The 23,819-nt window shown below is 36.0% G+C and overlaps 2 protein-coding genes and 1 pseudogene across 2 annotated transcripts in view; 2 read left to right on the top strand and 1 right to left on the bottom strand.

Moving 5' to 3' along the window:
- The window catches only part of CENPC (centromere protein C), a 41,579-nt gene extending 35,335 nt beyond the window's left edge, over positions 1-6,244 (bottom strand). Inside the window, exons 1-4 of the mRNA XM_069457541.1 lie at positions 6,227-6,244; positions 5,025-5,071; positions 2,904-2,974; positions 2,513-2,607 (exon numbers count right to left, since the gene is read on the bottom strand). Coding sequence (XP_069313642.1) covers positions 2,513-2,607; positions 2,904-2,974; positions 5,025-5,071; positions 6,227-6,244 — 231 coding nt within the window. The remainder of the gene's footprint in view (positions 1-2,512; positions 2,608-2,903; positions 2,975-5,024; positions 5,072-6,226) is intronic.
- Positions 6,245-13,674: 7,430 nt separating this feature from the next.
- LOC138374281 (ras-related GTP-binding protein C-like) lies at positions 13,675-14,550 on the top strand (annotated as a pseudogene).
- A 3,378-nt stretch (positions 14,551-17,928) lies between these two features.
- The window catches only part of STAP1 (signal transducing adaptor family member 1), a 31,778-nt gene continuing 25,887 nt past the window's right edge, over positions 17,929-23,819 (top strand). The window contains 1 exon segment of the mRNA XM_069458168.1: positions 17,929-18,048. Within this exon segment, the coding sequence (XP_069314269.1) occupies positions 17,929-18,048 (120 nt within the window).

The raw sequence follows: 23,819 nt of genomic DNA, 5'->3' as shown, positions 1-23,819 counted from the left end.
TTAAAAGAGGGGGTACTGTTGGGACCTGCAAACAGAGGGTTGTTAAAAGTATATAGTGAAAAATAGTGAAACCAAGGGGCTCCTCCCAACCCTATCAGAAGATTTGATGTTTACTCTCTTCAGTTTCTGAATCAGAGAGACTGGGAACTAAATGGCATGAGACACAGTTGAAGGTTAAGGGTAATACACTAAAATCAGATATTAAGTAGGAGCATTCAGACTGCACCATCCTTTTGCTCCACCTGGCTGAGAATACTCAGTTAGAAACTAACCCCCAAGCAGGAAAGATACCTTCACTGGAAAAATTTACCAGGCCAAGAGAAAAAAAATCTACAGATATTAATACCTGAACATTCAAACAGATTAGATCCACACCTTGGACAATGAAATGGCCCAGTAGTAAAATCCACCAAACTACAAATTTTACTATGCATACAGTTTCCAATCCATTTTAGTTTCTCACTCTTAAATAGGAGGAGATGCTTAGGATCACTGGACATCTGATAAAAGGCTCTAAAATAAAAGGCAATGAACAAAGCAAAAGAGGTACTTGTAGGAAAGAGAAACTATAAGAAGAAACCTTAATGAACGGCGTTAGAGGAACCTAACATCAAGGAATACAATGAAATTTCAGGTCACTGGGCTCAAGCGATCCTCCTGCCTCACCTTCCCAAGCAGCTGGGACTATACATGTGCACCACCATGCTCTGCTAATTTTTTTATGTTTTTGTAAAGATGGAGTTTAGCTATGTTGCTCAGGCTGGTCTTGAAATCCTGGCCTCATGTAATCCTTGGCCTTCCAAATTGCTAGGATTATAGGTGTGAGCTACCATACCTGGCTCTTATTTCTTAATATACATTAAAGATATGAATTTCTTCTAACACTATTTTAGCTAAATCTCAAAAGTTCTGTTTTTTTTAATACAGTACTTTGAGAGTATCATAAATCTCAAAAATCTTGATAAGTCATATTTTTATCATTCAGTTCATAATATTTTCTATTTCTATTGTGCTTTCTTCTTTGGCCCAAAGTTATTTAGAAGTCATTGCAATAGACCTCTGCTTTAGAACAAGATGTAATATAGTAGCAGCAACCAGATGTACCCTCTTGCCTGAAACAACTTAAAAAACAGACAAAATATGCAAGTTTCTCAAGAAATCTGACATCAAACAAGAGGAGAGGGATCCTTGAGAAGCGGGGAACAAATAAAGTGAACCCTCTGATTGCCCTAGCTTATATCCTGGAGAGTTTCCACATTATGGTACAAGGAGGGTGAACTCCCAGTTGAGGAGCCAAGGCTAGGGATAAGGCAGCCAAAGTGGTTAGAATTTGCAGGGTAAAGTACTGGACAGGAGATAGCTACACAGAGAAAGAACTTCAGAGATGTACAAAAGATCTCCCTCAAGCATTCAATTAAATATTGATCAGAGCATGCGCTGTGAGAAAATATGAGAAAGGCCAGGGAAAGAACCACCTGAAGCCTGAGGAAGAATATTCTCTCAGTCACACATATGACTGAGCCTACCAGCCAGAATGGAAAACCTCCATAAGTTAGCAGACAATGAGTAGAGCACACAGAGGTATTTTGCCTCAGAAGGGAAGAAAATTAGTTATACACTATTTGGTGCTAGTCTTTATTGTTTCTACAGCTCCCCACATCTCTAAAAATATAATTTGTTTTGCATTTTATTTTTTTTAATTAGCTACTTCAGCAAACATTTTAGCCTACTATGATTTATTATATCCTATCTAGAAGAGGAATCTCTGTATAACCTTGACAACAAAGATATAAAAGAACATCTTGAGAGAAAATATTATTCATGAACATAGATGAAAACATCTTCAATATTAACCAAATACAAAAGTTAATACTCTATGACCAAGTCAAGTTTATCCCATAAAACTTAAGTTGATTTAACTTCCAAAAATCAATGTAACTTATCACATTACACAAAGAAATGGTTCTGTCTTCATTCCTTAGAACCAGAAGGTTATATATAATACATGTGTTTAATATGCTGATTGCCTGTTTATATTTTCTAATGAATGTTATTTCTAGCCTACATGATTTTTCTAGTTAGTATTGTGCTTTTGAACAATTTGCCTTAGATCATTAGCTTCAAAGACTCTATTTGAAAGTCTATTTATTATATTGAAGTCAACAATGGGGTACCTTCAGTCTTCAGAAAATAACCAAACTTGTCAACATGATCAGCAACTTCAATAGCTGCCCACTTTTTAAAAACCTAATTTAAGTATTATTTTAGGAGAAATCAAAAGTGTTTATTATAATTTGACAATTGTAATTCACAGACCCTCAATTTCAGACATACAAATTATCAAATCAAAAATTTCACAAAATATCTCCAAATTTTATAGAAAGTCAATGGGAATATAGGATCTTCTTTCAAGAATAAGACTTAACAAACAACTAAAATGTACATAAGTATATTGTGTATAACTTCATTAATTAACATGTTAAACCTGTACTAATTCTCCTTTATGACTTACCTCTTTGCTTGGTGACTGAATACAAATGTCTTTTATTTTGGGTGTTGAATAAAGCACTGATTTTGTAGAATTTGTGCTGAAATCATTGGCAAGACCTAAAAAACAGTATGAAATTTTGGAAAACAAAATACAATATACTATCTATGGGTTAAAATTAAAAGTAGCTCTGTTTGAAGTATGAACAATTATCTGTTATGTCAATAATTTTGGTCACTATTCCTAAGTATAACAGAAGGTACATGAAGAATTGCATATAAGCTCAAAATTCTGGGGAAAATATTCTGCATATATTTAAATGCTAGAACATATTTGCCCCATTTGTTATTAATGTGACAGATTTATATTTTCATCCATCCCAACCCTCAAAGTCTATCCAGAAATGAAACCTTACTTTTTTCTTCAAAACAGTCTTTTAAGATTTCCAGTATGTTCTGGCCTTGCTCTGTGTTAATGTCAGGTCCCCTAATAAGAAAGAAATAATATGTAAACAAATGGGTATGCTCCAATAAAACTGAAACAAAACCTGTTACAAAACAATTAGCCAGCCTATGGGCTGTAGGAGTTTACTGACCCCTGATCTATAACATTCCTATTTTTCTTGAGAGTTTGAAAAGTACTATATATGAAGTAACTCAAGATTGTGGGCCACAATGCATTATCAGATCATCCATCATAGCCTTTTATAACTGAAAGATCTCAGAAACCACCTAGCCCGATAATTACCACTCAAATATGTACACAAAATTACCTTTGCAGAAATATACATAAGCAGTCATATACCCCAGACCAAATGAATCAGATTTTCATGTAAATTCTGATGCATAAATCTGGTTAAAAACCACTAACTGAATCCCATGCCCTCATTTTGCACATAGAGAAACTGAAACTCCAATTTGGTCAAATGACCTGCCCAAGTTTGTAAACCTAATTAGTATTAATGGCAGAGTTTATACCAGAATATAAGCCACTATTATAAATTCCGGCCTTGACACCACCCAAGAATACTACATACATGTACATACATTGCAGAAGTATAAATATATCCCTGCTATCACCTATTTCACAGATGAGACTCAGGCAGATCAAATGATTTGCCAAAGGTGATAATATAGAGTCACTATTAGAACACAGGTCACCAATATATACTCTAGTTGTCAAATAGAAAGTCTAACTGATACAGTATGGATGTAATCTTCTGGCAGTTACCAAATGATTCTACTTTATAGAAGAGACTTTATTCAATCATTTGGTGAAAGAAATCACTTACAGTCACCAAGTCCTACAGCTTTTTCAATATTTTCTCCAATTTATCTTTTCTTCCTCCTTCTCATTACTACCTTAACATAAAAGCACCCCAACTATGCCTACATTATTGCAACCCCTACATTAAGTTGTCCTACAAACATCACGCTACTCTTCTTTGCTTTTTTAAAATGTAGTGTATGTGTGTGTTCACATTTGGTAGGCCTTGTTCCAAAGAGGATTTAAGACAGTTTATTCAAGCCCAGAACAGATGCCTAAAGACTAAGATATCCATTTTCTGGCTCTACCCAATTCATATGGTCTTGTTTTCTACTTTTACCAAACATAATCACCATCTTAAATCAGGTCTGCCTGCTGCTGACAAATCACAATATATATATTCCTATTGTGGTTCCTTTGTTTATGATACTTCCTAGGGTCTGGAATGTACTTTACCTTAGCCTTTAAATCTTTATTCAAGGTCCTCCTAAGTTACATCATAACTTTAAACCTTTCCCTTAATATCAACACACAAATCCCTTCCTAACTTCTTACATGACTGTCTATACTACAAGTTAATGCTTAATTACATACAGGCCTGCTCTTTATGACACACAAAGTATTACTTCATTATTATATTATTACAAGTATTATTTTTGTTCATTATTTCACAAATGTACGTATTCATCTTCCCAACAACAATGAAAGCTTCTTGTGGGCAAAAGAACATATTTCTATGCCCTACTGGGCCTAGTAAAATCGAAGCTCAATAAACAAGATGTTATTAATAATAACATGTTCACTTTAGAAAGCATGTTTTTCATCCTATTACTACTCAATATTTAACTAGAAAATTTAACTTTACAGGTTTTACAACTAAAAGGACCAAAACAACCCAAATAAGCACCCAACAAATAAACTCATGACAACATGCATTATTTTTCTTTTTGCCCCACTGAATAAGCAACATCTTTCTAGTTTTACCATTCAATCCACTCTACAAAGTACTTTTCCCATGGCTTTCACCTAGAACTGAGACTTCCTCTTCCTGGTCCTACCATTTTACCAGGTGAATTTCTTTTCTCACTGCGTACTTACATTAATATTGCATTAATATTTCTCTGTTAGTATAAGATGACTACACTTAATCACTGGATATATAAGTCATTATTTTAGTCATAGGTGATGGTTTTTCCTTTCTTCATTTAAAAATCCACTTTGTAACGATAGGAATAAAAAATCATCTTAAAAGCTTAAGTACATAAATCACCTGGAAGGTCGGCAAAATCTTCTTCTATAGTTATTTTTGAGATGATCCTGAAAGAAAAGCAAATCATCAATTTGGTTTCTTTGTTTAAAATACATTCAAATACAATTTACCTTCACAGTAATTTCACCCCAATATGGGCATGCCACACACCAAATATCTCCTATGGGACAAAAAAAGAGCCCCCAGTTGAGAACCACTACAGTAGGAATGACTGAGAATAATCTTCCAACTCCTCTTCCCTTGTCTTTTAAATGGATTTTGATATAAAGTCAGATATTAGAACTAAAAGACTCAAAACAGGTTATGATAGGCGTTTGAAAAATGAATTGTAGGCATTTAGTAAGATTTATTCCCCTTCTCTTCCCCCAGTGAGAATGGCTTTGCTTTTTTTAATTATATATAATATATAAACAATATATGTGCTCATAGTAAAAAGTACACACTATACTAGCCTTTCATACATTTCTTTATGCATACATGTATAATTTTACATAACGGGAGCTCATCGATATTGAAGATTTTCTTAGAAGGGGAGATAAACAAGAAAAGAGATGATATGGGTCGTATAACATATAGTAACTATAAATAAAGTTTGAAATACAGAGTAGTGAATACTGAGGAAGTCCAGAAACATGAAAACAAAAAATGAGTTCCCGCCCCCATTAGTCACTCACACCTTGCAACTTTTTAACTAATAGTTGCCTTTCAGAAGACTTTATCAGTAACAGATGCCCAATAAAAGCCTCAACATTTTGACCAAAAAAAAAAGGCTCAATATTTTGACGAAAGAAATGAGAAAGTCAAATTATTTCGAGACAAAGTTGTCACATAAAGTTTCTCCAGACCAGACAGAATGACGCAAAAGTACACTTTTAAGGCGTTTAAATACTTCTACGGTGGGCAGAAAAGTGTTTGGAAAACTAGGAACTGCAGCTAGACTAAAAAGCAGAAATCACAAGACTCTGAATAGAAATACCCACTCACAGACGAAATTATGACATGAAACCTTAAGGGAAAAAAGTACAGTAAATTAACTCTGGTTATCTGCACACGATCACACTTGATTTCAAAAATTCGTGCGTCTTTCCCACTGACAGCCCTGGGAGGCCACGGCTCCAGCCTAACGTTTCCTTTTCCCCCGCCCCGGGCGGCAATCGCCGCGGCTTGTCTATTTCTCAGGAGAAGCCGAGGCCCGCACGTACCAGACCAGACGCCGCCATATTCCGACGAGGAAGCCCGCACCGGACACGGCTCGAGAAGGCGGAGTAAAGACAAAAATCGCCGAACTAGCCGCGAAGCGACGAGCCAGTAACACCTTTAAGGCGAAACGCGGCAGCCGCCACAGCTGCGATGCTTAGGCCGCGCGCTTCCGGCGTTCTCGGACCATTGACTCCACCCACAATAACAAGAGCGCCGGGCGCGCGTCCAGCGTTTGAAACGGGTGGCGCATGCGCAAAACGGACCGCGGGTTACAATAGTAAGCAAGCCGTTATTGGGCCCGCCCCCTCGCTTCTCCAGGGCGCTGCCCCTCCCCCCGGCAGTCCCTCCCCCTGGCAGCCCCGCCCTCCTGCAGCCTTGTTCCCACCTCCCACCCGAGCCCCACGCCGGTGATGGGCATGAGGCTGTGCTTTTACTGGAAGGCACGATCTTGGAAACCGCCTTTGCCACTTGAGCCCAGTATAAAACTTGTCAACAGTTCTTTTATGGAATAATTAGCACTACTTGTAAGGATAAGAGGTAGAATTGGCAGAAAACGTTTTGAAGAGAAAGATTTCCCTGTGCAGATTCGTCAGCCACACCCAGCCCATCTATATACATCATCTCTGAAAATAATAATACTGTGTAATGATCATGATGGTATTTTTTCAAGTACGGGGTGATATTTTAATGTCGTATTGCCAACAAAAATGACCTATGTAAGTGTATCATTTAAGTATGATGTTCTGAAAAGAATTCTATAACAAGAGTCCTGAAACCTGCCCAGCCATCACTAGCTGTGTCATCTAGGCAAAACTGTGACACCATTCTAAGTGTTTCCTTAATGATATCATGAAAGTCTAAATGAGATGCTCTGAAGATTTCTTCCTACCTGACCAGTGTATGATTCTTTAAAACTGTGTCCTATTTTTATGATTTAATTAAAAATTACAAGGTAATTTTAATCAGAAAACAGATTACTTATTGAATAAATACATTAATCAGGAGTTGAGCTAATAATGTTTTAAAATTTGTAATGCTTTAACAAATGCTGTCACCTACCAAAGCCACTTTTTATTTTATTGATTTACTTTTGGCAAGGAATTTAAAGGGGTTATGGACTCGGACTCTGAAATTAGACATGCCTGGGTTGCACCCTACTCCAGTAATTCTGCCATCATTATTGCAAGTTAATTAAATTATCTGTTCCTCAATTCTCTTGTCTGTAAAATAGGAATAATATTAAAGTTGTTGAGATGGTAGAATTAAATAATTCCTGTTAAGATCTAAGCCCAATGCCTGGAACATAGTAAGAATCAGTAATAAAGCTATTGGTATTTGTGAAGAGATCCATTTTTTTTTTAAAAAGCTATTGGTATCATTATGGAGAATTTTTTACTACACTTAACGGTTTTGTCAATCAGTCTACATTATATATAATTTGGTGCTATCACATTTGGAATAGATAATAAAAACTAATATTTATTGAGCATGCCAAATTCTGTGAATGCTCCAAATACATTTGAGGCATTTGGAACATGCCTGTAAGAGACCAATTTATATCTTTATTTTATAAACAAGGTCACTGAAACTCAGAGACTTAAGTAACTTGCCCAAGATTACACCACCACTAAATGGCAGCGTTAGGTAGTTTGGGGATGCTGACTCCAGAACTGAGCTTTTAATAACTATCCCAAGCGTGGGGAACCTTAAGTCCACATGTGGCCTTTTGGTCCTTAAGTGCAGCCTTTTGACTGAATCCAAATTTACGGAACAAATCCTTTTATTTTTATTAATAATTTTTGTCTTTTATATTTTTATTTTATTTTTAAAATATTTTTATTTTATTTTATTATATTATATTTTTATTTTATTTTTAAAATTTTTAAAATACATATTTAAAATACCAAAGAATAAAATAAGTTTCAACAAAATAATCCTCCCAGATTGACCGACACAATTAGAACATTAGTAAACCATACGGGCTAAATTGACAGCTGCTACACTAATTTAGTTGTAACTTCCCCCGCCTGACTGGTGCCACTACTATCACAGGAGGCTGGCAGGTGAGAGTATATGGGGGCCTAGTATGCCAGTCTCTTATCAGCTTTTGACAAGGGTGCACTGTGTTTCTGCTTGAAGTGGAATTTGTGAATAGATGCACGGCTCCACAGTATTTTTTAATTATCTGCTTAACAGCCCATCATGTCAAAGAAGACCGAGACAACACTGAAGGAAGAAAACAGATTTTTTTAATAAGGATTAGGAATTGTAATATTATCTTGTTTCTGCTAGAGATGATTTGTTTGCTTTGTGATACTACAATATCAACATTAAAGAAATTCAATGCTCATCAAAATTATAACACTCATATGGACCACAAATATTTTAAATTAGAGGGAGATGTGTGAAAGTTTGTATTGCAGAAATAAAAGATGAAAAGCAAAAACAAAGACAATTCTTTCAAGCAGCAATAAGACCTGGAAATAAGGCCACTGAAGCAACTTATAAAGCAGCTTATATACTCAGGGGGGTGAGGGGGAGGGGAAGGAAGCCCTTCAGTGATGTAGAAATTGTGAAAGAAAGCATTGTTGAAGTTCTAGGATGCTTAGACCCTGATAACATTTCGAAGCACAAATAACTGCCTCTTTGAAGGAGAACCATAACTGATCAGCAGCATGAATTAGCACTCAACTTAACAGAACAACTTTATGCAATACTTCAAAAGTATTCAGTCCCTTTGGATGAATATATATTACTCAATAGCTTTGGATAAATCAACTGATTCTACTGACTTGGCACAGGTTTTACACTTCATTCAGATCAGAAGATTTTCTTTGCTACAAAGAGTTACTCGCTTTGGGCACTTTTGGGAACACAACATGGGGAATAGAGATATCATCAATAACTTTCAAGATAAATGTGAAGTTGGACTGAATTTGGTAAATTTAGTGAGTGGTATGTACAGGTAATCCACCTCCCATGACAGGAAAACATGAAGGGTTTATTGTACAGATAAAGTATTAACAGATCGAGATGCTCTCATTTCTTTTCATTGTATCTTGCATCAGCAAAATCTCTGTGCTAAAGCTACTATTTTAAGTGACACTTTGCAACAAGTTATAAGTATTGTTAACTATGTTTCTGCAAATGCAACAGGGCAGCATCAGTTTCTTAACATGCTAAAGTTGAGCTATGAGTTATTCAGTGTGGATTTGCCATATCATTTTAAAGTGTGTTGGCTATCACAGGGACAGGTGTTAGCCAAAATTTTTATCTCTCCAAGAACAGATAGTTAAATTTATGAAGAACAGAATCAGCAATGTGAATTATTGAAGGAAGATTTCTATAGGAATGCAGCATTTCTGTGTGATATGTCAAATCAAAACAACTGGAATATTTCTTTGCAAGGTAAAACTAAGTCTATATATAATATGTGGCAAAAAAAAATCCAAGCATTTTGAAAAAAGTTATATTTTTTCAAAACAATTCTTCTTCAGGAGGAAATTTGGATGAACATTTCCCAAGTTAGCAAAGGTCACTGATGAGCAGGATGATATATGTGAATCATTTGAAGAATACACAGCTGTTACAGACCTATCAATTGGAGAACACAAAGAAAGGTTCACTGACTTTGAGAATCATCACATCACACTCAAATGAGCATTTAAGCCTCATATAGTTGATCTCACCAAGCACCTAAAGAACTACAGATAGAATTGACTGAGCTCTCAGTAAATGACATTTTAAATCACTGTTTAATGCTAAGAAAGATCCAACTGAGATATAGAAAAATGCAGTAGAATACCCACACCTTTGGCAACATTCCCAAAAAGTGATTTCTTGCATGTCAACCACTTATTGCTGTGGATCTACATTCTCTTACCCAAATCCAGACACCCTTAAGGTCGCAAATGAATGATGTCCACCTAGAGGATCAACTGAAACTGGGGACCTCCACGCTGCAACCAAATATTCAAATGCTTTCCAACAAAAAGCAGACACAACAAAGTCATTAAGAAGTTAGTTAACTTTAAAATTAACAAAGTTTTCATTTTTTGAAATTATTAGATACATAGTAGATTTTTACAAAATAATATACATGTTTAATTATATCTAATTGAAGTTTCATGCATGCAGCCTTATTTGATTGCAGCTAAATTAATGTGGCTTTCCAACATGAAAAGGTTCCTCACCCCTGAACTACACTCTTTGCCTCTCAGTCAGAGATTTTAGCAAGCACAATCATAGATGTGAAGTTCCACGTGTAAAATTATACCCTCTTGCTTCCGCTGGAAACAGTAACTCCCACAGTTATTTAGAGAAACTGGAAATGCAGTGGCTTGTGCTGGTGTGAAATGCAGGGCACAGAGAGTGTTGGGAATGAAGTGTTCTAGAAAGAAAATGGAGCAGCATCGTTATGAAAACAGAGTTAAGGAGACTCCACAATTTCCAGACAAGCTTTTCAGTTCCATGTGTACCTGTTCTAGTACTTAATAGCCCCACCATGGTTTCAGTATCCGAAAATAGGATTGCTAATTAATGTGGGAGTTACATTCATTTAAACTCCCAGGTTTGTCATTATAAATGCCCGCCCCCCAAACGCTTCAGGATTACTCCTTATGAATTACTATAACAACTGATGGAATCTTGAAGTTTTCTTTCACAGCTACTCACCTAGGTAAGGGGTGTGTGTGTGTGTGCATGTGCATGTGTGTTTACATATAAGTCTACAGAAGTATATGTAATTAGAAGTGTATATGGAGAAAGTAAAGTATCCAAAAATTTAGTTTGTGAAGGAAAGTAAAAACTGGTACTTACTTATGCTTTAGGTAGATAATTTAAAATTTCTAAATTTTAAAACTATTTCAAAGAATATTGATTTTAAACCTTTGATTTCCCTTGAATAATTATGGTATGGGTATTTATTATAAAGTCTGTTCAGTTACAAGGTTCCATAAAGAAACAGAAGTCATGGCACAAAAAGATTCACCAGTGAATTGATCACTTAAAACTAAGTTCATATTTAATCCCACCTCACAGTTTAACAGGAGCATCTCTCCTGGCGAGTGGATAAACAAAGTGTAGTACATGGATACGGTGTAATACTCCTCAACAATCCAAACAAACTACTGATACACACAACGATATGGATGAATCTCAAAAGCATTGTACTAAGTGAAAGAAGCCAAATGTCAATGACTATATGAAAAGAAATCCGATCAATGGTTGATGGAGTGGGGAGAAAGAGGCACAAGGGAACTTTTTGCAGTGGTGGAAATATTTTATGTCTTGATTATGGTGGTAGTTACATGACTATATATATTTGGCTAAACTAGAATTGTGCTTCCTAAAAAAAAGGTAACTTTTTCTGTAAGTTACATCTCAGTAAACCTAACTGAGGCAGGGGAAGAATGAAAGAGGGAAAGAGAAAATGAGAGAAAGAGAGGTGCAAATGAACTGTTGAAAACAAAATGCAATGTGCGAATCTTGATCAGAGTCTGGTTCAAAACAAAGTAGCTATAAAGAGCACTAGGCGACAAGTGGAAAATGAAAATATTAATCATCAGATGACATTAGGGAATTGTAAAAGTTTCTTAGGCATTATAATGTTATTGTGTTTATGTAATAGATTTTCCTTACTCTTAGAATATACACATTAAGGTATTTAGGGATAAAATGTGGTATTGGTAACTGCTTTGAAATGATTAATCAAAAAGAAATTGAGATAGTCAAATAAATACGGCAAAATGTTAATAGTTATTGACCCTAGATGATTGGTGCATAGGTGTTTATTAATACTACTCTTTCAGCTTCTCTGTATGTTTGAAATCTTTCATAGCAAAATGATGGGGAAAAGTGATATTAATAAAATTGCTGAAGTTCTTAAAACTTTTTGCAAGAATATTTATTATTCTTCAAAATTCAGAAATGAAAATATTAGCAAATTATTATCATATAACTTTGTCAGAATAGTTACACACCAAAAATGAATTTGTTCTAAAAAGTATAACATAGTTGCAATTATATCTTACAGTTGCTACAGTAAAATAAATATATTTTTATCATTTTAGTTTTTAGCTTATAACATTTTAATTATATTTTTTACTCTTTAATGCCAAATGTGGTCCCAGTGGTTAAGTAGATACGCTTTAAGTAGCCTTTTTTGACAAAATTATCCTCAGATAGAAATGCTATCCTAGACCGTAATTGCCAAGTTAATAAAATATACTTGCAATGGATCAAGGATTGCAATGTGTAGGTAGGTGGCAGCAATGTTCACACAAAAGCACTTTTACTGTAGGATAAGTTCTAAGGTCTGCAGTGAGCCCTTAATTGTAAAGAGCTTTATAAATTAACAAACCTCACATTTCCTAAGTTACCTTTGTGTCAACCATTTAATTCTTAGTTGCAATTATATTTTATTGTTTCTCTTAATCCAAGACCACAACAAATAACACTAGATTCTCAAATCTTCATTCTGTAGCCTATAGTTTACTTGCAGTCAACGTAATTGTTACCTCACAAAAATGAACTTTTGTCATTGAAAACACATTTTGCTTTTCAAAAGCTTAATAATATAGTTCTACATTATAATTTTAGCTTTGAAAAGACTCAAGTTACTTTGAGTGAAAGTTGGCAAATAATGTAGGTCTTGGTTTTTACATGTTAGGCAGCCATTGTCGTGCAAGTTACCGTGGGACCCTAAAAATGACCGTGTAAGCTGAAAATATGCAAAGAGATCTCAGTATCTTAATAATCAATGCGGAAAATTCTGATTGTTTATGACCTTTGCAATATTTTGTCAAAACTGTAACTATTTTATTGTCAGTTGTAAATTTATGGGGAAATGAAAAAAAGAATAAAACTAGTATTTATTTAGTATATTGTAACTTTAGTATATTGTAATTTAGGTTAGAAATATTAAGAATTAAAGTGCTTTAGTTCTTTGTAAAAAATTATCAAGATTAGTCTGAACAGTGCTTGCCTTCTTCTAAGCTATATAGCTTATATAGCTTATAGCTTAGAAGCATCTTTTTGGTGAACTGCCATACTGCTTGCTAAGCTTGGATCACTTAAAATTAAATATATGTCAGGCATGGCCATGCATGGTGGCTCAATCCTGTAATCCTAGGGCATGATATAGAAGATATTTATAAATTCAAGTGCCTATAGAAACTCATAAATGATAAAATACCAAAACTGTCATTCTCTGGCAGTAAGAGATTTTAAAAAGTTAAAGGAAATAGGAAGATAAACTGCAAGCAAAGACATGGGGGCAGAAATTATGTGTTGTGGATACAGGAAATTTGATATTAAAAAGCATCCATGTTGGCAAAATGGGACTAGATTGGGGTCACCCTCAATGTTAGAATAACTTGTCACTTACTCATGCCGCCTGGCTAGGCCTGGCTTGGCCTGTCAGGGTTTGGGCCGTGGTGGCTCCAGCACCATGTCCCTGCCCGAGGAGATGCCCCTCGCCCACAGTTACTGCGGGGCTGATTTCGTTTTCGAAGGACTTCGCTATGGCATGGAGGAGGAGGAAGAGGAAGTGGCAGGAGTGGGCGGGCTTGGGGAGGGGGCCCCCCCGTGGGGGCTGTGGCCCGGGGGCGATGACAACTCCAATTCAAGGATTCTGCTCCTGGGGCTCTGGCAAGTCCTCCATCCAGAAGGTGGTGTTTCATAAGATGTCACCCTATGAGACCCTCTTTTTGGAAAGTACCAACAAGATTTATAAAGATGACATTTCCAATAGTTCCTTTGTAAATTTCCAGATATGGGATTTTCCTGCACAAATGGACTTTTTTGACCCAACATTTGACTATGAGATGATCTTCAGGGGAACAGGAGCATTGATATATGTCATTGAGGCACAAGATGACTACATGGAGGCTTTAACAAAACTTCACATTGCTGTGTCTAAAGCCTACAAAGTTAACCCAGACATGAATGTTGAGCTTTTTATTCACAAAGTTGATGATCACAAAATAGAAACACAGAGGGACATTCATCAAAGGGACAATGATGACCTTGTAGATGCTGGGCTAGAAAAACTCCATCTTAGCTTTTATTTGACTAGTAAGTATGACCATTCAATATTTGAAGCCTTTAGTAAGGTGGTGCACAACTGCCGACCTTGGAAAACCCATTAAATATCTTTACATCAAATTCAGGTATTGAAAAAGCTTTTCTCTTTCATGTTGTCAGCAAAATCTATACTGCAATAGACAGTTCCCCTGTTGGTATGCAGTTTTATGAACTGCTACTTCAACACAATCTCCCCCTTTGTGAAAAACTCATTTTCCTGTTGATACAGGATGTGCACTAATAACTAAAATACGACAAGACAAACATTGTAATAAAGAAATGTGCCAAGTGCTATTGGAATGCAAAAGTGAGAGTAATAACTATTCCCTTGGGGATGGAAAAGGCTTTAGGAAATCACACAATCTTCACCATTAACCTGGAACTTGAAGGATGCGTAAGACATGGCCATATAAACAAGGGGGAGGAAGGGCATCCAAGCGCAGAGTACAGTGGTTGAAAAGTATGAGATGATAAGAAAGATCATAGGGTATTGAACAACTGAGAGTAAACAAAATTACTGGAGCAGAGGGTATTTTTGAGGAGTTGCAATTTAAAAGGCTCTATTAGGAAGGACACTGTGTGCCATGCTTGAGCACATTGTTGGTACTCAACAAATATTTAGTGTTCATTGAGAGAATGAAAGAAGGAATCTCAAAAGCAATGACAGTCCATTAAAAGCAGGGCAGTCTTGATTAGGTTGCATGTTAAATCAATTAGAGAATAAAAAGAATAGAAATCAGCAGACTACTTAGAAGCCTATTGCAGCTCTTCAGACAAGAAGTCATTTAGTCTAACACCTCATTTTGTAGGCAAGAAAGCTGTGATGCCAGAGAAGTTAAATTTCTTGTTCAAGGGCTAAGAGCTGATTAGCAGCAAAATTGGCTTCTCTCCCTGTGCCCAAACATTTTTTCTACTACATTCCTTACCACACATTCATTATTCACTGCCTAATACTCAAAATATCTATAAGAGGATTTCCATTGCAATGATGCTGTGGTACAATGATGTTGGTAATTGCAGACAGATCTAACTGGCTAATGATGTTTAAGCAAGATTTTTGCATTTTGTAGTTTTTTATTTTTAGAGCAACATAATTTGATACATGGCATATTAAACATGAATTTGACTTACAAATCAGCAGGTGAAAGTAACTTACAGTGTCTGATGAACTTTTTTTTTATTTTGCTTATTTAAAAAAAAACATAAGAAAGACATAATTAACCACATGCTTATTTCACAAAAATGTTTCCATCTTTACATATTTTTCTGGAGGCATTCATTTCTCTCTCCCATGAAACTCTCCAGCCATAGTCAGTGACTAATTTTCTCATACTCTAATTTTCAGCATCCAATCTTCCTCCTCTCCCTTCCTTTCACCTCCTTCCTGTATTACATCAACTACCAGTTGCCAAGAAAATGGATTAGGTCATTTATCCTAGTGGGAAGTTTTCCTATGCCATTTAACTCATTTTCTTAGTACACTGAAACTAAAAAATAGTTATGTTTTTTGACTCAAAAAATTAAATTAGACTTGAGCAGAGAAATCAGGCATGATAAAAAAAAATTAAGTTGGACTTATATTTTATCATTTGAAGGTTTGGGTAGCAAGAAGCAGGTCTAGACTTAATATAAAGGCAACACAGTAATTTTGAATCTGCAACTCCCAATTTCTGTTCCAAACTGTTTTCATTTTGATAATGCATCTGAAAACTCTTCTCTGATTTACTGATTATCAGTCTGTTTTGTTCTACTCACTTTGTAGACAATTTCGCTCCCCATAGCTACAGCTGCAGGATCAGTGGGACCCATCCTGGTGGAGAAAACCATGCAGTTTTTCCATTAGGAGAGGAGGATCAGACTGAAGATTCCTGGCTTGCTTTGATTTCTGAGAATAGGCTGGTCTCACCGGGCCCACGCTTTCCAAAATCTAGAGTAGTTCTGAAATACTGAAGGTGAAACAGGCAATGATGGAAATTCTCAGGACCCCTGTAAGACACATCAGAATTCCTTCTAATAATAGTCTCTGCTTCCATCATTCCCTGAACTGTGCTAGGCCAAATCCAATACCTTGAGGACCATTTCCCACATGTAATTATTGAATGCATTTTTGCCCCAGTATAGCTCTATAAATCTCACTAGATAACTGCGGGGACTCCATCCAGGGATCATAGTATTAGTGATCTACAGCTCAGAAAACATAAAAGAACAAAATGAAAGTTTGAAAACCTATAGTTTTGCCGGATATTTTTTGCTAAATGTCTTATTCTGTTTTGTGTTGCTATAACAGAATCCTACAGACTGGGTAATTTATAATGAACAGAAATTTGTTTGGCTTATGGTTCTGGAAATCCAAGAGCATGGCACCAGTATCTGGCAAAGACCTTCATGCTCATTATCCCATGGCAGAGAGTGGATGAACAAGAGAGAGCGAGAGTGAGCAAGAGAGAGCCAAACTTGCTTTTACAAGAAATTCACTCACTTGGTAACTAAGGCACTCCCTCAATCATTGCATTTATCCACTTATGAAGGCAGAGTCCTCATGACTTGATCACCTCTTAAAGGTCTCACTTCTCAACACTGTTGCATTGGGGATCAAATTTCCAACACATGAACTTTGGGAGACACATTCAAACCACAGCACCAAATATCCACCAGTAACCCATATACTTGAAACCCTTGTTAGCAAAAAAGTGAAAAATTCCATGTTCCCATAACTGTGGTTTTTATTTAGTGAGCCATGAAAACGGGCATGAGATAGGAGAACCATTCTTTTTAATGTAAACAAAGCTTGGCCCTGAAATATTTAACCAACAGAAATAGTACTAGTAAAATTATCCCATGAAGTGATTTTTTTTCTTTTTTGAGATAGGGTCTTACTCTGTTGCCCAGGCTAGAATAGAGTGGCATCATCATAGCTCACTGAAGCCTCCAACTCCTGGGCTCAAGCGATCCTCCTGCCTCAGCCTCCTGAGTAGCTGGGTCTACAGAGGCATACCATCACACCTGGCTAAATTTTAAGACGTTTGTGTAGATATAAGGTCTTGCTATTGCCCTGGCTCTTCTCAAACTCCTGGCCTCAAGTGATCCTCCTGTGTTGGCCTCCTGAAGTGCTAGGATTACAGGCGTGAGCCACTGTGACTGGCCTGAAGTAATTTTTAATAAAGTAGAGTTTATTCAAGTCATGTCTCCTGGATATAAAAATGGACAGCAATAAACAAACAAAACAAAGATAGAAAAAACAAATGTGTCCTTGATGTCTCCCCTAAAGTCCACAATCTCTACACCTGTTTCTTTCATCCTCAGGTGATGGTAATCTTCTGTTTGTTTTGCTACTGTAAATCTAAGTACATGTCGTTTACTCAGAGATTACCCTCTAAAAGTTGGTCTACGCCAGTTCCTTCTTGCCTCACAAAAAGTAAAGGGAAAAAAGTGTGTGTGTGTGTGTGTGTGTGTATGTGTGTGTGCGCGCGCCTGTCTCCTGTTGGTAGTAGTGTTGGTGGTTAAAAAGCAAGTTGGGACTTCCTCTTTGAACAGTTGCCTTTTCCTCCCACACAAGGGAGATTTCATTTTGTTTGAAACTGGATATAGTTGAAACCAAACGACACACTGAAGAGAGGATATGATGGCTAAGAAGCCCCCGAAACCAGCCCCTCGCAGAATCTTCCAGGAGAGGTTAAAGATTACTGCTCTGCCCTTGTACTTTGAAGGTTTTTTATTAGTCAAGCGGTCAGGATGCCGGGTGAGTCTATAGATGATAATGTTAAACCTGAAACTTCCGTCTAAATATAAAATTATTTCATAGTAATGTGATACAACAAAACTTCCTTGTTTCTGTTGGAATTAAACCCTTTTCTCTTCCTTGAGCTCAGAAAAATGATTCAAATTTTTCATAATTTAAATATAAAATATGGCTTAAGCATATAAGTATATGCATGTATACTATATATAATAACAATAGGTTCTAATATTAAGTTACTAATATACAACATGCAATAAGCTAAATTTTCAAATTATTTAAATTCCACAGAAGATTTTGGCTTAGGAGATAAAATATTTCTTATATTTTCTCCACCATTTACTACTATGCTTCGACGACGATGATGTGTAGCATTAAGAAAAATGATATTATGGTTGAAATTAAACCTTTTGCTCCTATTCTCAGTTATTTAAAGTTAATAAGAATCAAATTATAAAAATGCTAAACTTTTATAAAAATTGTTTAAATTATAAAATTAATACTGTTTAACATTATGTATAGTTACACATTCTAAAAACACTGGTTCAAGATAGTGACTTTAAAAGATAATATTTAGGGTGCAATTGTAGGTATTAAGCACTCTATGCTACATAAATACATTTGTTCTAAGAAAATCCACAAAGCATTCCATATTTTTAAAATGTCAAAATTAAAACCTATAGTTAGTTAAAATCATTGCTTTGAAAATAGTAATTATGGTTAAGTTGAAATTAATGAGATAAACTGAAATTGCCTGTTACTAGAGAAAAAAAGAAATCATTGACTAAGGTAAAATTTTATGGAATTTTATATTGATAGAAACTAGGAAAAATTTTAAGTGTTTTCAGAAATGCCATAAGAAATGTTTAATGATGATGATAAAATATTTTGAGGATTCATTAATATTTATGGAAAAATTATATATATGAAAATATCTGTAACAGCACATGCATATTTCCTACACATATAATCAGATCATTTACTATTTGTGAGTAATGACATGGTAACTTGTATTGTTATAGGTGTTAAACATATATGAGTAATATTTTGTCAGTTATATTAGAATATTTTTGGTTGATTCCATTATATATGCTTTTAAAGTAAATTCAATCTTGTCACCAGAGGTTTGCCATATTGTTACACTTTGCTAAGAAAGTGGAGTTGAGAAAAAGAAATTTCTTTCTAATTTAAATTTTGTTATTCACTGAATGTCTTCCAAAGTATTTAGAATAACTTTCTGATAGCAGGTTCTTTTTAATGCTTAAAGAAAGCATGCCATTAGTATGACGAGCAAAAAGAACAAGAATTTTAGAGTGTCAGTAAAACATGTCTTTACCCTAATGGTCTTGCCACTTACAATCCGTGGTCTGGTGCAAGTTATTCAATCCTTTGAGACTCAGTTTTTTCAACTATAAAATGGAGAGAATACTACTTGCCTCCCCAGATAAAGTGTCTGGGATATCGTAGTTGCTCAATCAGTTTATTCATTCAAGCAACATTTATTGTGTGCCTCCTATGCACTAAGCATCACTCTCAGTTCTGGAAAATATGAATAAAACAAAACTTTTACCTTCAAGAGGCTTAGTTTATTAGGGGTGACAACTCTCTTACCCAATTACTACTCTTTACCTTTTCTTAGAAAGCATGTTTTGAAATGGAATAAACTATAGGCATAAATATTTCTGATGAAATTAACTGATTTTTCCATTTGAACTTCTAGTAAAGTATCTTTTACTTGTTTGTCAGAGAGAAGAGAGCAAGAGGACAATACTAATACATACTTAGGGGGTTGTTTCAGGGATTAAAAGGATAACGTATGTAAAACACCTGGCTCGCACTAAAGGTTAGATTCATTCTCTTCCCTTTTTATCATTTATCATATTCTTAGTAACATACCAAAATCAATTTGGGGTCTGCAAGCAAATGGCTCAAAGGAGAGCCACAGTGATAATTAAAGTGCTTGAGTACAGAAGCTATGAGAAAAATCCCAGGAAAATAAGTGGGATTTCCAAGCAACTGGCAGCAAAATGCCTGTGAACCTTTGGCAGGAAGATGAGCCAGATCATCTTTGGAGCTAATGGGCTAGAGGAAGTTGAGAGGCTCTGCAGAATGTTAAGTAGGGTCTCTGCTGAAGTAATTCAGAACATGAAAACTAGAAAAAAATATATCTGAGGAGTAACCTGCTCTATAAGAGAGATGTTTCCTAGCCATTTTTGTGATGGGACATTTTTAAGAATTTAAGAAACTTTGCTCCAGGAAATTGTGCCACCATATACAATTTTGCATGCAATTCCACAAGGTCCCTGGATCTCAGGTCAGGAATCTATGAAAAGCACATAATTTTCATGGAAAAATAATATGGAAAGATTTATTTAAACCACAACCCTAGGATTATGGATAGACCAGGAAGATGTATTTGATAATAAAAGCTATTACATGCCACAGTGGATACCAACTGCATCACAATTCATACAAACAGAAAAAAAAATTCTCATTTTTCTGGAACTGTTTGAAAATAAGAGAATTTGGGCAACATCTCAGTTCCTTCAATTTGTGATGTATTAAAGTTATGATGTGGTACATTCTATATGATAATGGGTACATTCTTTGGAGGTATGCACATATGGTGGATATCATGCTGGGCTCTTAATGTCCTGTCACTCTGTTCCTTGCTATAACTCTTCTGGGTAGAAATTATTTTATCCACTTCATAGATGAGCGAGTTGTGGCTCACAGAAGTTATATTCAAGGTTCCTCACCCATTAATAGCCAGTCAAACTTGAGTTCTAATGCCATTTGATTATAGGCTTCCAAAGGCTAGATAATGTCTAATCACTAGATATTTTATCACACTGAGCTCATCAGTAAGCTCAGTATACTTTCCAAATCATTTGTTTAATTGGATGAAAATGAGACAGTGACCTTCAATTCTAAATGCAAGGGCATCTAATGATTATGAAGCTAGCAATAAATTCAGAAGTCTTGTTTCAGTCCCTTTTCTTACTTTAGTGATTTAACACAAATGATTATTAAAAAAAAAAAAAAGAAACTTTGTGCTAAATATATTTTATGCAAAGATGTATACTTCAAAATTAATTTTTACAATGTTTAAGTATCTCTGTAGATATAAATATATACCTAGATATTGTTTATTAAGATTAATAGATGAGTCAGATTTTACTGGTACTTAGGAGGTCTTATCAGAAACTAAATCAAGACTGTGACCTGCAGGTCTCTGCCTACTGAATACAAATTTGGTCTGTCCTTAGGTTTGTGGCTGTGGTTGCAGATCACAGGGCCTTTTGCTATTTGTTACCTTACTTTTCCTCCAACGCTACCTTTCCTCTCCACTCGGTGCCTTTATACTTGCTTCTTTCCCCCATTTAATAAATCTTCCTAAATTCTTTTCACAAATCTACAGGTCTGCTTACCTGTAAAACTCCTAGTTTTCCCTGATTTAATTCTACACAATTTATATTACAGGACTGTGACTGAAAACCTTTGTAATTTTTCTCAGGAGCACAAATGGATGTCTGCACGTACATACAAAGGGAACTCGATAAACCTTGACTGGCTATTAGTGACATTAATTTTTTTTTTAATCTTATGGCAGGCTAATACTGTACTAATGAGACTAACTAAGATGAATAGAATGGTAGACTTTGACTTCAGCATTTTCTCTTGCTTTCCTTTCCACCAAGAATCATATAATCTTGGGGCTGGACTAGATCTTAGAAGCCATACTTTAGTAAAACTATACAACTGATGGTTAAGTTCCATGAACAATGCACATTCTCTGCATTCCCACCTCCTCCAACACTCTCCCTCATCCCCTTCCTAGTTCCAAAATAGCCTTGTCTTACTCCTTTCATTGCAGAGGCTTACCACTAGAGCCGGGTGTAAAAGCCTTAAAAAGATTGGTATGATAAGTAAACAAAACAAAACAATTCCTGAAATAAACTTGAATTGTTTTGTTATTTAATTGCAGGTCAAATCTGGGAAAGTTCAAGTCTTTCAACAGAGTTAAAGACTAGTCACTGGCCATGGGTTATACAGAAAGAACATCTGCCTGATCTTAGTGCCAGTATATATTAATATTAGTAACTTCTCAAGCCAAATTTCTCAATGCAATTTTTGTCTCCTTATTTAAGAAAACATGAAAAGGTGATTTTATATAGGAATGACAATGGGTTTCATTGTTCTGGTCTACAAAATATTACACAATTATTATTATTATTCAGTGATTTTTTAATATTAGAAAACTTGTACAACCATCACCACTATCTAGTTCCAGAACATTTTCATCATTTCAAAAAGAAGCTCCATGAGCAGTCACCTCTCCTCTCCTTTTACTGGGCATTTTCTTCTCTCAAGTTTGAAACCAGACACAGGAATCACACAAATAGAAATCAATTGGTTGCTTTTATTATTGACAAAGTCTATCAATATGTGGTTTAGATTTAAGGCCAAAATTATGTTAACATTTTACCCCAGACTTATGTAGCCTTGAGCTACCTTGAGTCACTGACTCAGCTCGAGAGCCACAAGCCTGCGCCTCTTGGAGGTGTTTTGCCACATGGCGGGGAACAGAGGAGAATGGCCACTCTCTCCTGGAAGACTGAGCTGAGAGAGGACAGGAAAGGGCTCAGCTGAACATGCTGCCTCTCAAACTCACCTGTTAGATACTCAGTCCTACGCTCTGAGAAGGAGATAATTCACTCCGGCAGCATGGTGCAGGATAGACTGCAGAGTGGAAGACGATGGCAGAAAGGCCAAGTAAAGGGCTATTGTGGTAGAAATAACACTCTGCATCCTATATTAAAAAAAGGAAAGACAAGACTTCTGATAGGGTTGAAATTAAGATGTATTCCTTTGTTTTATTCAATTGCTTGACCCTGACATGTGTCAGGCATATATTGGGCATCTGGGTTTCAGACAAGAGGAAGAATCTCTTTGCCCAGTCTTACAAGTTGCTCCTTTGGGGACCATCTATTGGCCGATGCTTCAATCATAGGTCCTTGTGAATTATTCTTTTCTGTGTTAATTCATTCTTGGTTCAGAAGGCATCAGCCGGTTTATTTCATGTTACAGCCAGCTCTCGACTGTGGGGTAGGATTGAAGGGAAAGACCACAGGGTTTGGGCAAAGATGCCTTGCCCCAAGTTCCAGCTCTGCCCCTGAGGTAGATTGTTCAACCCTCACTGTATGCACTCCACCCCCCATTAAAATGTGACTTTCCTGCTTGTCCCACAAAGAGGTTGAGTCTATTTTTCTACCCTTTGAATCTGGAATGGGTCATGTGACATACTTTTTTAAATGTGAGAAAAGCAGAGGCTTAGAATATGTTTATACATTGAGTTTTACTCTCTCTTGCTTCTGGGAAGCCTGCCAGCATGTGAACAAGTACAGGCTAGCTGACTGGAGGATAAGACACCACACGGAGTGAAACTCCGGTCGTCCCAGCCTTGCCTGTTGTTCCTGCATTCCCAAGCCAGTGAGGCTGCCCTAGACCATTCAGCCAATGCCAAGTATGCCCAGATCAGAAAAACCATCAGCCAGCCACAGAATGGAGAGAAATAGAAAACATTTACTGTTTTAGTCCTCTAAGTTGTAAGATGGCTTGTTATGTACAAAAAGCTAGCTAATATGGCACTTTATTAGCCATGAAGACAAAGGAAGAAAATAGTTCCACCAAGAACATAAGAAAAGATGGTGGCTGTAATGCAAAATAAATTTAATCTTGAGTCAGGAGCCTAAGAGCCCAGAACCCTAGGA

The sequence above is a fragment of the Eulemur rufifrons genome, chromosome 24 (assembly GCF_041146395.1).
Source record: "Eulemur rufifrons isolate Redbay chromosome 24, OSU_ERuf_1, whole genome shotgun sequence".
In the NCBI taxonomy this organism is placed as follows: Eukaryota; Metazoa; Chordata; class Mammalia; order Primates; family Lemuridae; genus Eulemur; species Eulemur rufifrons.
The sequence above is the reverse complement of the archived record's forward strand: the minus strand, read 5'-3'. Positions and strand labels throughout refer to the sequence as shown.